The 14,722-nt window shown below is 37.6% G+C and overlaps 3 protein-coding genes across 3 annotated transcripts in view; all 3 read right to left on the bottom strand.

Moving 5' to 3' along the window:
- Positions 1 to 757, bottom strand: part of Ankar (ankyrin and armadillo repeat containing) — a 72,860-nt gene extending 72,103 nt beyond the window's left edge. Inside the window, 1 exon segment of the mRNA XM_048808975.1 lies at positions 157 to 757. Within this exon segment, the coding sequence (XP_048664932.1) occupies positions 157 to 757 (601 nt within the window).
- Positions 758 to 5,788: 5,031 nt separating this feature from the next.
- On the bottom strand, positions 5,789 to 9,829 carry Asnsd1 (asparagine synthetase domain containing 1). The gene is made up of 3 exons (XM_048808158.1): positions 8,378 to 9,829; positions 7,917 to 8,098; positions 5,789 to 6,426 (listed from the first exon to the last, which is right to left on the bottom strand). Exons 1-3 carry the CDS (start codon positions 9,827 to 9,829, stop codon positions 6,147 to 6,149), a joined length of 1,914 nt encoding a protein of 637 aa, XP_048664115.1. The 3' UTR covers positions 5,789 to 6,146.
- Positions 9,574 to 14,633, bottom strand: Asdurf (ASNSD1 upstream open reading frame). The gene is made up of 4 exons (XM_015481145.2): positions 14,500 to 14,633; positions 12,340 to 12,393; positions 10,863 to 10,938; positions 9,574 to 9,919 (listed from the first exon to the last, which is right to left on the bottom strand). Exons 1-4 carry the CDS (start codon positions 14,605 to 14,607, stop codon positions 9,849 to 9,851), a joined length of 309 nt encoding a protein of 102 aa, XP_015336631.2. The 5' UTR covers positions 14,608 to 14,633; the 3' UTR covers positions 9,574 to 9,848.
- Between the last annotated feature and the right edge of the window lie 89 nt (positions 14,634 to 14,722).

Genomic DNA, 14,722 nt, shown 5'->3' with positions numbered 1-14,722 from the left:
GTCTTATTGAAAATAGTCCTTGGAATTAAATCTTTTAGAAATGACTGCTATATCTAGAAATTTATATCAAAAAATAAAGGCAATATAAGCTGAGCCAAAAGTAAATGATTCTAAAAATGGTTTCTAATAAAAATAAGAAGTATTAAATTCTCTTACCTGCTGAACTAAACTCTGCAAAAATATCTTTACTTGTTTGAGGTTTCCCCTCTGGATCAATGTCCATAATGGTACGCCACAATTCGGAGAATCGAGCTCGTTTTTCTTTGGGCATGTATATTCCATGCCACAGTGCTTTCAACATGTAGTCAATATGGATCAGAATTTGCCCAATTCTGGTATCATAATAAGCTGGAGGTAACTGGCAAGAAGAACTCTGATCATAATTAGCTTCTAAACTGATTGAAGGGATTTGATTTAAGCAATAAATTCCAACAGACAATTCCCTTATGATCTGATGGACTTCTCTGTAGTCTAACAGGGCCCTTGGGTCCATAGGAGTCAGTAAGATTGCTGTGGAGAAGCCCACGTTATTCATTTGACTCATAAGTCCACATGGCATGTCCAGTGGAGAGCGAACATCATCTTTGGCAGACAACCAGCTAACTAGTGCTGTAGTTAGTAACTCTTGTACTTCACTCCGGTCATATTTTTCAAAAAAAGCAGAAGCATTTCTCTGTACTGCTAAATTTTCCAGGTAAATTTCTTCATCTTGAACTTGATCAAATCTGGGTATTCCTTTTTTGGACAATCTTAACATTTCTAAGTAAATGTAGTGTGTCCTTTTTGAAGTTTTCTGCAATGGATTAAAAGGAAAGAAAAACAATAAAATTTATTAAGGGAATGAAGCTGGATTTTCCTAGAAAAATTTGTACCTTGTATCTTTTTAAGGTCGATTTTTTGTCATGGTCAGCCATTACATATTTTTTTTTTCAATCTTAAATTAATTGCAGCTTTAGAGAGCTGCTAATGTGGGCATCACACTCGGAGAACTCAGCTCAGCAAGATAGGAATCATTCTGCCTACTTCACCACATGCCTGAGGTTTCACACCTTTCAAAATCAGAGACCAGGTGTGTCCATACTCAAGGCCAAAACCTATAGTCACCACCAGGTCGCCTCTGCCACGGACACTGAAAAGGACAAGGAAAGGGGAGAAGCTTACTATGAAGTAACTGTTTTCTCCTCTAGGCAAGGGAAGCTGTGTCCGCCATGGTTCCCCGAGTATTTGGAGAAGCCGGAGACGGTAGTTTCCTGGCGAGGCTTCTTGCTAGCTCTGGAGTTCACCGACAGGACCTCCAACCAGGAGGAGCAAGCTAGGGAAGCTCCAGAAAGACTCTGAGAGGAACTTCCTGGGACGGAAGGCCTGTTGGGTGTGGGGGTGTCTCCTCCCGGCTCTGTGGCTCTGCTGGCCCGCAGACACTGGGCTGGTGGTGCCAAGGCCGGAATGGAGGCCGTTGGTCCACAGGCCTTGGGAGAAGCCAGAGGCGCCCCAGGTGAGCTCGCGCGAGAACTGGGGCAACTGGTGGAAGAACTCTCGCGTGTATCCTGCCACACTGTCCGCAGCCAGCCTGTGGTCATTTGTTACTGCTCAGATTGCACTGTGTTGAAGAACCACCTGACCTCTTTCTAGAATTCAGTCCAGCCTTAATCTCTGGGCACTGTGCTCCTGTTTCTACTAACACACAAACACACACACACACACACACACACACCCCATAGAATGGCAGAGGCAAAAGCCCCAGGCTGTGAGAAGTCCCTAGTTAGAATCCCATCTTCATTATTTTTTTCATTCAGTAAGCATTTATGGAACTTCAGTTATTGAACCAGGCACTGTGGAGACCCTAGAAAACAGGGCCAACAAACACAAAACCCCCAGAATCTCTCAATTAAACAGATAATAGGTGTATTTGCCAATGTAATTAATTTAAGATACAATGACAGTACTTGAAAGAAAGTTCACTTATACCAAACTGAATTGGAAAAGGCTGCCTTAGAAGTTACTTTTAAATGGGCCTATAAGATGACAAAGAACTATCTAAGCATGAATTGAAGTAGCTTTTCACGGAGAGGGGACAGCAGGTGAAGAACAATTGAAATGAGAAAAAGGTTGACATTTTTGTGAAGCAGAACAAAACCTTGTATAGTGAACAAGAGATATGGGCATAAAATGAGACTGTAGAGGTAGGTGAGGCACAGATCATGATTTTGAACTTGTCCTAAAAGACTGGGCTAAGGTGGTGGTAGTGGATATGAAGGTGTCAACATTGTGAATGGATTTGAGAAATAATGAGGTAGTCTATTTGAAATATGTTAAATAGTCCTTGAAAAAGTGGTTTCAAAGCCACCCTGGAACTTTTGTCAGGAGCCATAGGGTGTCAGGATAGGATTATGAACTCAGTTGTGGACACAATTCACCCCAAAGTACCTGGAAGAGATTAGTAAAATATGTCTGGGCTAAGAACGGTACTTGGGGTAAGGTGTATAAATTTGGGCAAGCTTATGGTAATTGAAGTCCGGGGAATGTTGAAATCACCTAGGGAGAATGTACAGTTGAGAACCTGGGATAAAGACCTATGAAATTTAACATTTAAAGGTCAGGTAGAGAGGGTATGAATCAGCAAAGAAGAGAATCAAAGAATAGCCGGGAAGGCAGGAGGAAAATCAAAATTGGTCAGAGACCTAGAGAAGTGTTTCAAGAATTAGGGAATGGCCAGCTTCATTGGATGCTGCTGCCAGATCAGGGAACATGAGAAATTGAAACTCTTAGTACTGAGTTTAGTAACATGGAGGTCCTTGATAACTGTTTGGGGCAGAATATCTTTTACACCAACCATGTCATTATTATAATGAATATTAGTAAATATGTAATAGCTATTCCAAGACAAGTGATGTCAAACATCACTATCTCCTTTTAAGCAATTTGTGTTTGCACATAAGAAATATATGTAAATTCTTCTTGTTAAAGGCTTTTTGTTCAGGTAACAAAATGGTTTGTTCTGTGTTCCTCAAATCTTGGGAAAGATTTATTCCTTTGTTTAAAGATTAATACAGAACTTCATCCCAACGTTCACAAGATTAAATTGCAAGAAGGCTGTAAACCAGGACTCCTGTGGATTAAATGCATGAATGTACACACACAAATACACACACACACACTGAAGCAGATAACCCAGAAATTCTTACAGAGGTTCTACTGATTACATTATTATTAACAATTCATATAAAGCTCATAGAATGTTGCCTGGCACATAGCAGAATGTAACAGATGTTTTTAGTTTGGTACTGTATTATTATAATGGTAATTATCATATTCAACTCTAGATTATGGGACTCATCTCGTAAGTTCATCTACTCCTGACACAAGCAATGTCAATTTTGTGCTTAGCACCATAGAGATTCTTGAACTTACCTGCTTTCAGATGGAGGGATGAAAGCTATGCAGGTAATATCTAAGACTGATTTGCCCACTGCATTTTCCAAGGAATAAAGGCAGAGCATGTGAAAGCTTTTGACAGGCTTCTGTTTGTCAATATCTTAAAATTTCATATTGTGATTTAAAAAAAAATCAAAAGAATGGCCAGATCCAGAAAGGATATCAGCCCAATTTGAGGACCGTTTCCAGTGATGTTGGTGTGGTGATTGAGTAACGTGGGTGGATGTTGAGTAATTGGTTGAGTAATGTGGGTGGATGTTGGGTTGGATTTAACAGATTAAAGTGTAAAGACAGCAAGTGTGGATGGGAGGCAAGAGATGGCAGGTAGAAGCAAGGTACAGTGGCACACACCTGTAATCCCCCCAGCTTGGGAGGCTAAGACAGAAGGATCACAAGTTTGAGGCCAGCCTCAGCAACTTAGTGAGGCCCTAAGCAACTTAGCAAGACCCTCAAATAAAACTCGAAATGTAGCACAGCGATAAAATGTGTCCCTAGGTTCAATCCCCAATACCAAGAAAAAGAAAAAGAAAAAAAAGACGAGAAGTAGAGAAAGATGGAGGATCAGGATGTGCATTTAAATTGATACATAGATTACAACATTAAAAATGATGACAGAAAGGATCTGAGAGAGTAAGAGGCTGAAGATATCAAAAAGAGCATAAAGTTTCCAAAATACAAAAAGGTTGTTAGCTGTCCATTGCTGTAACAAAATTCCTGAGATAAACAACTTTAGAGGAGAAAAAGATTTAGTTCTGCTCATGATTTTAGAGGTTTTAGTACATGGTCACTTGGCCCTGTTGCCTTTTGATCTGTGGCAAGGCAGTACATCATGGTGGGAAGCACATGGTAGAGGAAACTTGTTCCCCTCATGGCTGCTGGGAAGTTATAAGAAAGTGGAAGAGGCCAGGGTCATACTATCCCCTTCAAGGCCATGTCCCCAGTGACCTGACTTCCCTCCATTCAGTCTGACCTCCTAAAGGTTCCACGCTGCCATCAGCTATGGACCAAGATCTTTAACACATAAACCTTTGGGGGACATTTAATATCAAAACCATAACAACTAGTGATACAGAAAACAGGTAGAGACAAAGTCTTTTGATAGCTAGATGGACATTCCCCCACACCCCCTGCAAAGAAGAGTGGTTTAGCTATAGGTAAGTTCCACACACACACAATGTGAGGACACATGGAGGTACCCAACTGTGACCCAAGGAGAGAGGTCTCATAAGGAAGCAACCTGGCTGACACCTTGATATTCGACTTCCAGTCTCCAGAATATATATAAAAAAATCAATTCCTTTTACTTAAATAAAGAAGTTCTAGTGCTAGAAAGAAGCAGTTCTTGAAAATGAGCTATCTAAAGAGATGTTATTATTCAAAAGAATTATTCACTAGTGTGGATCTCATACAAATTGTTTAGCTTCTCAAAACCTTAGTTCTCTCATCTGTCAGACTCCTACCTAAACCAAGATCCCTGGCAATAACAATAGCAAAGTAATTGCCGTGAAAAGTCCAGAAAACAAACTCAGTTTCTCTATATTCTCATACAACACTTCGGATATCAGTTGTGGGTTTGCTTTTCCCGCACCAATTCTCCAACTCTCTGAATATAACCTGGGTATTCTACAATATAATTCAATCCTGACCTCACCCAGAGTTAATGTCAGATGGATGCCACAAGTTAAGGACTCAAATCCAGAAGATTGCTCCTAGGTCCTCGGCACTTCTGACCAACCAGCTACAAACTGGGGCTTCTCACAACCCCCTTCTCCGTTTCAATGTGCTAGAATGGCTTACAAAACTCAGTGAAACACTTTATTTACATTGCTGGTTTGTTATAAAGGATATAACTCAGGAACAGCCAGATGGAAGAGATGCACAGGGCAAGGCATTGAGTTGGCAGCGGTGGGTGGGGGTGGGGTGAGGGGAATCTCTGGTCTTGCCATCCTCCCAGTACTTCCAAACAGGAAAATCTTTTTTTTTGCGGGGGTACTAGGGATTGAACTCAGGGACACTTGACCACTGAGCCACATCCCCAGCCCTGTTTTTTTTTTTTCCCCCATAGTTAATCATTTTCTACTTTATTGAATTCAGTTCTGTATTTTCTTTCTTGTACTTTTTTTTTTATTTAATTGATTTTATTTTTTTAAATACAAGACAGCAGAATGCATTACAATTCTTATTACACATATAGAACACAATTTTTCGTATCTTTGTATATAAAGTGTGTTCACATCAATTCATGTCTTTATACATATACTTTTGTTGTTGTTGTTGTTGTTTTGCATTACAATTCTTATTACACATATATTACAGCCTGAGCCATCACATCCAGCCTCAACAAATCTTTCAAGAGTATTTATAGAACTTATTTCCAGTCTACCTCATCCCAGTCCAGAAGTTGGTAGGCAGGGATCAAAACGACTCTCTAATACGTGGTCTTTCTAGTGGCCAGCCTCATCCTGAGATTATGTAGAGAACCCCACCACAAGACACCTGAACACAAGTGTGATTAAAAGGGGCTCAGGGTAAGTAATAAGACACTACCATCGTTTGGGAATTCTAAGAGTTTTAGGACCTTTGTGACAGGAAAAGTAAAAATTCACCCAAAAAACTTAAAATCACTACATTACACAATAATAAAGTAGAATATTTTATTTTTATAAAACTATCACTCAGAAAATATTGTTACATTGTGATTATGACATTATGATTTAATCTCCTTTTTTAAAAGAAAGGTTTTCTGAAGAAATGGTTTGGAGTCTATCACATTTATCAGACGCTTTTTCGTTATTTTTTTCCATTTTTGCAATTCTAGATCCAAACTGCATGGCCCGTTTTGGTAGAAGAGCTGAGGCTGTAAGACCAAGTTCTACAGCTGCAAGACGTAAAATTAATTTTTCACCAATTCCACGGGGTAGAGTCAAGTTTGCCTTTTCCCAAACCGGTAGTGAATTTAGAAAGGAGACAACATTTTCATCCAGGAAAGGAAATCTAAAATAAACAGATAAACAATGAAATTGTATAAAAATAAAATCAATCTGTTAAAGATTATTCATATAATTTTATGACTAATATTTAACCACATTAAAAAAGTATTTCATAATGTGACAATTTTAATACACGTTACCAAATAATGTCTCAAATAAATTAGATAAAGAAACAACTTCAAATTGTTTCACAAAGTTATCTTGGGTATGCCTTGAAAACAAGCATGATCTCAGTTAACTACTCATTCTCATCTGTGTTTGATCTTCACCATTTCTAAATAAACTGAATTTTAAGGATACAAAACCAACATAGAAGGGCTCCACAATTTTGGACTCAAAAAACACTCACTTATGGTATTCAAATTGTTTAATTACATTTAAAGTGTTCAAATGATGACAAATTAGTATAACAGAACAAAATATTAGATTAAAAAAAAAAACTTTCTGCCTTTACACTTCTCTATTTCCCCACAAATTTTTGATTGCTTTTTAGTTTGTTTCCAATATTTTAACATCCCTTTCTCCACTCCTACCAATTTCTCAAAATGCAGTATGATGACACTAGTGTTCATATTTTATTATATTTTTTACCTACCGTTAGTAGAAAGATGGGAAAGCATACAGGCATTTTTTTTTTTTTTTTATGTAGGATATAAGAATGAACTAACTTCAAAAATACATATACAGACTAATCAAACAGATTACTATTACTATGTATTTAAAGATACATAATTATTTAGCTCTAACCACTATAATTTGTATTTGTTATAATTCTGTTTTAGCTGTTTTAAACACTTTTCATTTATACTCTTATATTAATGCAACATGATACTTTTATACTGGGCCATTAGAATTAACTACTCTTATCAGATGAAACAGTAGACTATAAAACAGTAGATTACTTAAACAGAATTCTACTCTTTACAAAGTACCTTGGTCTCTGAAGGTTTTAAGTAATCTGCAATGTGACTAAACTGGGTTTTTTAAAACAATCATAGAACCATAGAGGGAAATCTAGTACTGGGACCACCACTGAAACACTGAACACTCAAATATATAGGGATACAAGCAGATCCATCCAGAGAGACAAAGCCAGATTCTCTATCACTGGAGAAAAAAGTCTGGGGGCAGGAGCTTGTACTTTATACTGGTTTTGTTTAAAACAAAACAAACCTCTTTAAATACCTTCTCTTGGTCTTACACTATCTGTTTTACTTTTAGTCTCTTTGTCAGTCTTAAAAGTAACCAAATCACTTGGAACTTTATTGAAAAGACATTTCTTGGAGAAAGAGTTCTGGAAAACAACTGCTCCCTGGCCCCTCCCAGCTTTGCTCATGACTGTCTGTAACAATGAAGCCAAGACATTACTGCTGTTCCCTCATTCATAGAACAATCTCCATATACGAACAATCTCCATATAAACTTTAAATGTCTCCTTTTATAGTCTACTGTTTTTACCCAAACACCTTATAATGCTCAACTAATGAGAAATACCTTGCTTCTTTTCCATGATCAGCAATAACTCTGTCATCACGACCAAGGTTTCTAGAAGAAATTCGATCCAGTTCCATTGCTATTTCCTCATTCAACCCTTCTAGTCCAAGTGTCTGAAAACGGACACGATGACGAGAGTAACCTGCAAGTTGCTCATCTGCACCAATTCCAGTGAGAATAACCTATAGAAGTTTAAAGAACTCCATATGAAAATATGGCCTACTATACAATACAATAAAATAAAAGCTTAAAAATTATAGCCATAAAGATAACATTTTTAGAGAAAAATTAAAAAGTCAGAAAATAGTAAGACATGCTCAATTATTAAGAAGTCACATCCACTATATTATAGTTTAAATACAATTAAAACATGCTATATTCTTGCAACATTAAATGCCCAAAAGCTTTAAGGGTCAAAATTAGGCTCAAAAATTCTTAAAAGCAGAAATAATGAACCATACCTTTGCATTACTCTGATATGATTTTATTTCATCCTGTATCACTAAGCAACCAGTTCCTCTAGAAGCAAACCAGACTGCACAGCCAATGCTATCATCCAAAACTGTATCCAAAGGTTGAATTAAGTGGCATATTTGAGTTCTTCTCAGTTTTTGGAGTTCTTCTAGAGTAACATTAATTTCAATGAAATTCCAAATTCGAGAAGGATTAACAGCTTGCAGTTCCTTCAGTCCTGCTCTTCCTGTGACTCTATCTGGTATATTATCATCATCAGGACTATTAACAGCAACATTCTTAGAGAATTCTTCAGAAAGTATTTTACAGTAATTTTTCTGTTTGCTTCTTTTTTTATTAAAGCTAGTTGGTGAGATCTTATCTTTACTCATGAAAGCTACATTAAGAAGATCAATTGGTTCATCTAAAGGAATATGACGATCAGCAAGGGTTGCAATCACCATGGAATCGATGCCTCCAGAAAACAGGATTGCAACATTTGCTTTCTTATTACAAAGTTCTGAAACTTCATTTGGTACCAGGTTTTCATCCCTTCGTAAATATAAGACACGTCTCTTGACTGCAAGACTTAGGACATCAATGAACTGCTGAACTACTTTTTTCGTGTGTCCCTCTGTAAGAAAGACCTGAAGTGTCTCTCTTGTAGGTGGAATGTTGGAAGTGTTTCTGCATTGAGTTTCTAATGTAGCTTGTGGCAATATCATATTTAAAGGAACAATAGGTTTTTTAAGATATAGTTTGGCTTCATTTGCTATTACTGACACAAATGTTGGTAAGTCTGCTGAAATCTGATTCAGTCTATTAACACATTCATCAATAACATTCTCCTTAGAAACAGATTTCCAAGGATATAATTTTAAAATTACACATCTAGAAATGGCAGTAGATTTGAGATCAATTCTAAAAATTCCAGATGCTGGAACTTCTTGCCACTGATTTGCCACTGTAGATTTTTGGGAGCCCACTGAAGAGAGGCAGAAACTCTTGCCCAAATTACTAAAATGCCAAAGCAAGCTACGGCGACCAAAAAAATCCCTACCAAACCATAAGTAATGAGTAGATGCTTGATAATATATGAAAGACCAAGGACCTCGGACTTCTGAGAAGAGTGATAAAATATCAGACTCATCCATACAAGAGGAAAGATAATTAAACATAATCTGAGTATCATTCTCTTCAGCTTCAAACTTTATTCCACTGAAGACTTCTCCATTCCATAGGAACACATTACCTCTTTCATCTTCTACAGGCTGGGCAGTCAATACACCTCTCAAATGAAGGACATGACCAGAGAATAAACACTGGTAGTTAACACCAGACTTTAAAACCTGTTTACCACTATTGGGGCCCCGTCGCTGAAGACTGTACAGTAAATCTTCTTCTAAATCTTTACTGAAATGCTCAGCAGAAAAGCTTACAGAACAACAGATGCCACACATTGTTATGAAATCAACGTGACTATTTCTTGATTTTAGTTTTCTCTGAATTTTCTATGTCTTGGTATTCTTTTTTCAGTTCATCCAAGATATCTGTGGAAGGGAGAAAGAAAAAATATTAAGTAAAATTCTTGAACTTTTACTTAGTAATTCATAAGCCAACATAGGCTACTTACCAAGATCAAACTAAACAAGTACACATACTGTGTGAGGGCCAATAATAATTTATAATGGGCTACTAACAAAGCATGTTGATCTTTCAGAGAAATAGTGTACAATAAGTGCTTATTTTAGTTCAGGCATTTGGCTAAGCACTTTTACATACAATCTTATTTTAAACCCCATGAGACCTTAGAGGATCAAAGTATTTCACCAAAAGTCACTGTTAGGTCGATGGAGGTGGCTGAGGAACAAGCACCAAGCAACCTGCGCGTAAAAGAACCACCAATCAGTTGCTGACCCAACCACCTGTCAATCAGCGGAGTCTCCTGGCCAGCTCCCCTAGACCAACCCCAGTAGGACAAGGGACTCTAAAAAAAATCCCCTTTTCCTGTCCCAAACCCTCCCTTCCTGCCCTAATCCCAATAAAAATTCCAGTCCAGTCAAGCTGTCCACTTTTCCTCAGACCCACCCTGTTGGTCTGAGGGTCTCGCCTAGGAGCAAAATCTCAATAAAGCCTCGATCAGCAGCCTTTTTAAATCTGCCTCCTTTTGGTCGCCGCTGCCTGACCTCACAGTAACAAAGGGAGAAAATGGTATAATGGTTTTTCCTACATAGATCTCTCAAATTCTTAAGTACATGTTAATAACTACTGCTTTCCAACACATCTTATGGGTTTTTTTGTTACTATATTTGGAAAGATAACTTGAAAGAAATCACTATCAACCTTTAGACATATATCTAAACATTTGTATATAATTTAATTGAGGCATCATTATGAATTTTCATAGAAAACCTACAAAAGATTTTCTGTGCCTTTCCACACAAAACACTAAAACAAACAAACAAACAAAGGAAAAAAACCTCAACAACTTACTTTTGTTTTCAGAAAGCATTTCTGTTCGGTCTGCAAGAAAGAATATGTTGCTGTTCTGTTGTTGCCTATATACTTTCTGCAAAACATAATTTAGGCTAACATTAAGATTTGATCTAAAAAGAGTAGATGTGAAAACTCTGGATGCTATTATAACTTATTCTTGAATTTCAGGAATAAAATGTTAAGACTAATACTTAAGCAAAAACAAATGAACAAATAAAGGTATGCGACCACACCATTGATACTATTTATGCTGAAGTAAAATTTTTTTCCCTCTGTGTATACAATACCATTTTCTTTAAAAAGCCTCCTACCAAACTACACATTTATTATTTACTTTATCAGAAAATATTGATAATACTTTCTTATCAATAAGTGTTCTTTTACAATATTATATGGTAAAACATACTATAGTTTATTTGCTTAGTCCTCTAATAAAGTATTCCCAGCTCTTCACTAATTAATGCTAAAGTAAATTCTTGTGTGCTTCCATTGTTGTCTTAAGTATTAATTACTACAAATAGAACTGCTGGGTTATACACTTTTAAGGCTTTGCTACATCCCATCAATTTTTCCTCCAGAAAGCTTGCATTAATTTGACATAACCTCTAATATCATACAAGAGACAATATCACAAATGTCTAAACTGTCAGTTATTAAATAATCTTTAAAATGCTTTAAATTTTTAAATCATTTTAAATTTTAGAATCATTTCTTTTTGAACTTTAAAATGAGTTTTCACAGTGTAATTATACATGCTTATTAATGAATGTTGATGGAAATGGAATTAAATAACCATATCAAATATTTACAAGATTTGTCTACATTTTTTGGAGGAAGGAGAAGGAATTTATCCTTTTTTGTTAACAGTTTTCTACAATCATTTAAAGGAACAGTATCCCCTCTTCTCAACATATTTAAAGATCATTTGCTTCAAAAGAAAACACCAATTCAAGTACAAAATAAGATCACTGGTGATTGTAGCTCCAAGATACCAAAGTACAATTAGTGACATTTGTTCCAATGATAATGTGAATGATAATACGACAGGGGAAAATATCTTCAACTATGAAATCTATCTATATACACATAAAAAAAAAAAGCCCAAACTAGGAATACGTTTACAATTTAAAAAGATGCTGCAATCTTACACAGATAGAATTCTTTTATTTTTTTCTTGTTACTAGGGATTGAACCCAGAGGTGCCTTACCACTGAGCCACATCCCCAGCTCTTTCTATTTTGAGTCAGGATTGTACTAAATTGCTTAGGCCCTTGCTTAGTTGCTGAGGCTGGCCTGGAACTTGCGATCCTCCTGCCTCAGCCTCCCAAGTTGCTGGGATTATAGGCATGTGCCACCGCACCCAGCCAGATGCAATTCTTACACATAATTCTTATAACTTTATTATATAGTTAATAAAAATATTCAATCCCACCCCCCCCGCAACATACTATTCAGAATTCCTCTAATAACTTACCCTGTTCTTCTTCAAGTTAGAAAGTTCATCCACAACAATTTTTTGTTCTTTAATCTATTGAAATAAAGAAAAACTCTTTAAATCAGAGGTTTTCAAAGTTTGCTCAATAAAGTCCGTGAAGTGACTCTTTTAAAACTTGAAAGATGAGCTAGGATAAGGGGCTATCACATACTAATTGTCCAAATGGGCAATCTGTAAATATATAGGTTCTTTCCAACAGCAGTCTATGAGGGGAGACAGGTAGGAAAAAGAGGAGGAAACAGTGGTTTTATCTGCCAAGAGTTAGGTAACCCAATGAGTTCAGACAGAGAAGTTGATTTTAGTAAGCAGCATTCATGCCAATGGTCAGTTTACTAAACACAGTTTATACCTTTTATTAAAAACAGGCAACATGCACCAAAAGTAATACCAATCTTTTGATTAACTTTTAAAAGTTATGTGTTAGCTTAAAAAAAATGGAATAAGAGGTGGCCTATTTTTTCTAATTGCTAGTGCTTTTCATGACTTATGTTAGCAAAAAAGGACTGGACTGGACGCAAACTTCAAGGATCACTTCAGCCTTTTGTTCAGGAATGGATTATACCCACAGGAATGGACCCATTTTCCTGGTGGAAAATGAGCCACTGGCCAAAGGAGGAGTTTAGACTTATATAAGTTATACTGAGAGGTAATTTAATGAGTGTGTCAGCTTGGGTACTCAGGAATTTGGATTTTTGGGTTGGGGGGTCAGTGACCAGCGCCTGGAGAGGATTTATCTGGAAGAGATTAGTGTTTCCTAGAGACTATCATTCTAGATTTCATGAAACACTTTCTCCCCACCAGTGGCCAGCATCTAAAAAGGATTTATCTCAAAGAGATGAAAGCTATCAATGTATGGCTTTTTCTTTCCTTTCCCCAGGCTACACTATCTTGGGGTTTTCCATTTTCCATATTTATCAACTTATGTACTAAATGATACATTCAGACATTTAGATCTACCAAATAGTACTAAATGCCCTATCTGGGGCAGTATGATGTTATCACTTTTGTGATTGAATCATTCCCCTTTGGATATTAGACTAAGCACAGTGTTGGCACTGTTGAACTAGACTACACATTTTAATCAGTAGAAGACAGCTCAATTAAGTAAAAACAAATATTTTTTAAACTCTTTTCAGTAACTACATCAGTAGTAAATGGCTTACTATGGTAACAATCAGTCTGGGCTATATTTTGAAAAATCATCCCTACCACTATGAATGTGCACCTGTCTCCACAATTGACAGAGGTGTGGACTAGATTGAATTAAATTCCGAGGCAAAATCTGTACAATCTTCTCCAGAATTTAGTTTGCTTGTACAGTACTTTCCCATTTATTTTAGGAATGGCAGATATAGTTTTTATGTCAAAGAAGGATACTGATATAGGGAGATAAAAGACACTTGCACAACATGTCACTGGTAGTTTGGGGCAGAACCAAGTAGAATCTAGGACACTTAATATGTGAGAGGCTATACCTATTCTTCTTCATGGAGGTTTGAAGATTTTGTCTATTTATGGCAGTTAAGATTAATGCTATGTTGACTTCCTCTTCCCCTTTTTCTCAGGAGAGAAGTGACAATCAGACGCATGTTATAATCTAGGTAAGAAAAAGTAACAACTGAGAGGAGGAGATACCTTAGTAAGCCTTTGCTGGGGTCCCGACAGGATATGAAGGTGGCTGCTCGGTGGCGTTAAGAGTGTACTAAGCACTGAGATGAAAGGGGCATGTTTAAAATGAGCTTCAGAGGCAGAACATATAGGTCTTCGTGATGGACATGAAGGATGACTCCCAGTTTGCTGGCACGGATAACTGGGTGGAGAATATTCGTGGCCCAACAGATTTGAGGTTTGGCTGGTTTAAAATGAGCAAGGGGGCAAAAATCAACCAAAACCTCCGCCCCAATGTGACCCTCACCTGGGTCTAGTCTCAAGGCAAGTTTCAAGTTCTCCCTTAAGTTAATGCCACTATTTCAGGAAAGGATTAACTGCAGCTGTCAAGTGCTACGAATGAGAAGAACAAAGCAGAGCAGTAAAGCTAAGGTGGAGCCAAGTCCCCAGGTTGCCCGCGGCAGACCATCTCTGGGGCCCAGTGACGCCAGGTCCTGGGCCCCGAAGTTTCTCGTTGCATCCCACGCTCACCTTGTTGCTAAGCTCCTCCTTCTGTGCGGTAGAGTTATCGGTGGAAACCAACACAGCGCTATCGTCTGACCGCGTCCCACGGATGGGCATCTCCACGCCGCGCAGCATATGCAGGATGCACACTGGAAGCGTCAGCCGCCTTTAGTCCCAAACACGGCGCGTGCGCGTTCTCAGAGGCTCCACCCCCCCCTCCATCTCCCTTCTGAATCCTACCAATGTCATT

The sequence above is a fragment of the Marmota marmota genome, unplaced genomic scaffold, assembly GCF_001458135.2.
Source record: "Marmota marmota marmota unplaced genomic scaffold, marMar, whole genome shotgun sequence".
Lineage (NCBI taxonomy): Eukaryota > Metazoa > Chordata > Mammalia > Rodentia > Sciuridae > Marmota > Marmota marmota.
The sequence above is the reverse complement of the archived record's forward strand: the minus strand, read 5'-3'. Positions and strand labels throughout refer to the sequence as shown.

What these genes read in the sequence shown, in the direction of transcription:
- Asnsd1 (XM_048808158.1), bottom strand. Translation starts at nt 9,829, where the DNA reads ATGTGTGGCATCTGTTGTTCTGTAAGCTTTTCTGCTGAGCATTTCAGT. An exon ending in CATATCAGAGTAATGCAAAG is followed by an intron (nt 8,099 to 8,377) that starts GTATGGTTCATT and finishes AAACTTCTATAG; the next exon opens with GTTATTCTCACTGGAATTGG. An exon ending in GATCATGGAAAAGAAGCAAG is followed by an intron (nt 6,427 to 7,916) that starts GTATTTCTCATT and finishes TGTTTATTTTAG; the next exon opens with ATTTCCTTTCCTGGATGAAA.
- Asdurf (XM_015481145.2), bottom strand. Translation starts at nt 14,607, where the DNA reads ATGCTGCGCGGCGTGGAGATGCCCATCCGTGGGACGCGGTCAGACGAT. An exon ending in CTAACTTGAAGAAGAACAGG is followed by an intron (nt 10,939 to 12,339) that starts GTAAGTTATTAG and finishes TATGTTTTGCAG; the next exon opens with AAAGTATATAGGCAACAACA. An exon ending in AATGCTTTCTGAAAACAAAA is followed by an intron (nt 9,920 to 10,862) that starts GTAAGTTGTTGA and finishes TCCCTTCCACAG; the next exon opens with ATATCTTGGATGAACTGAAA.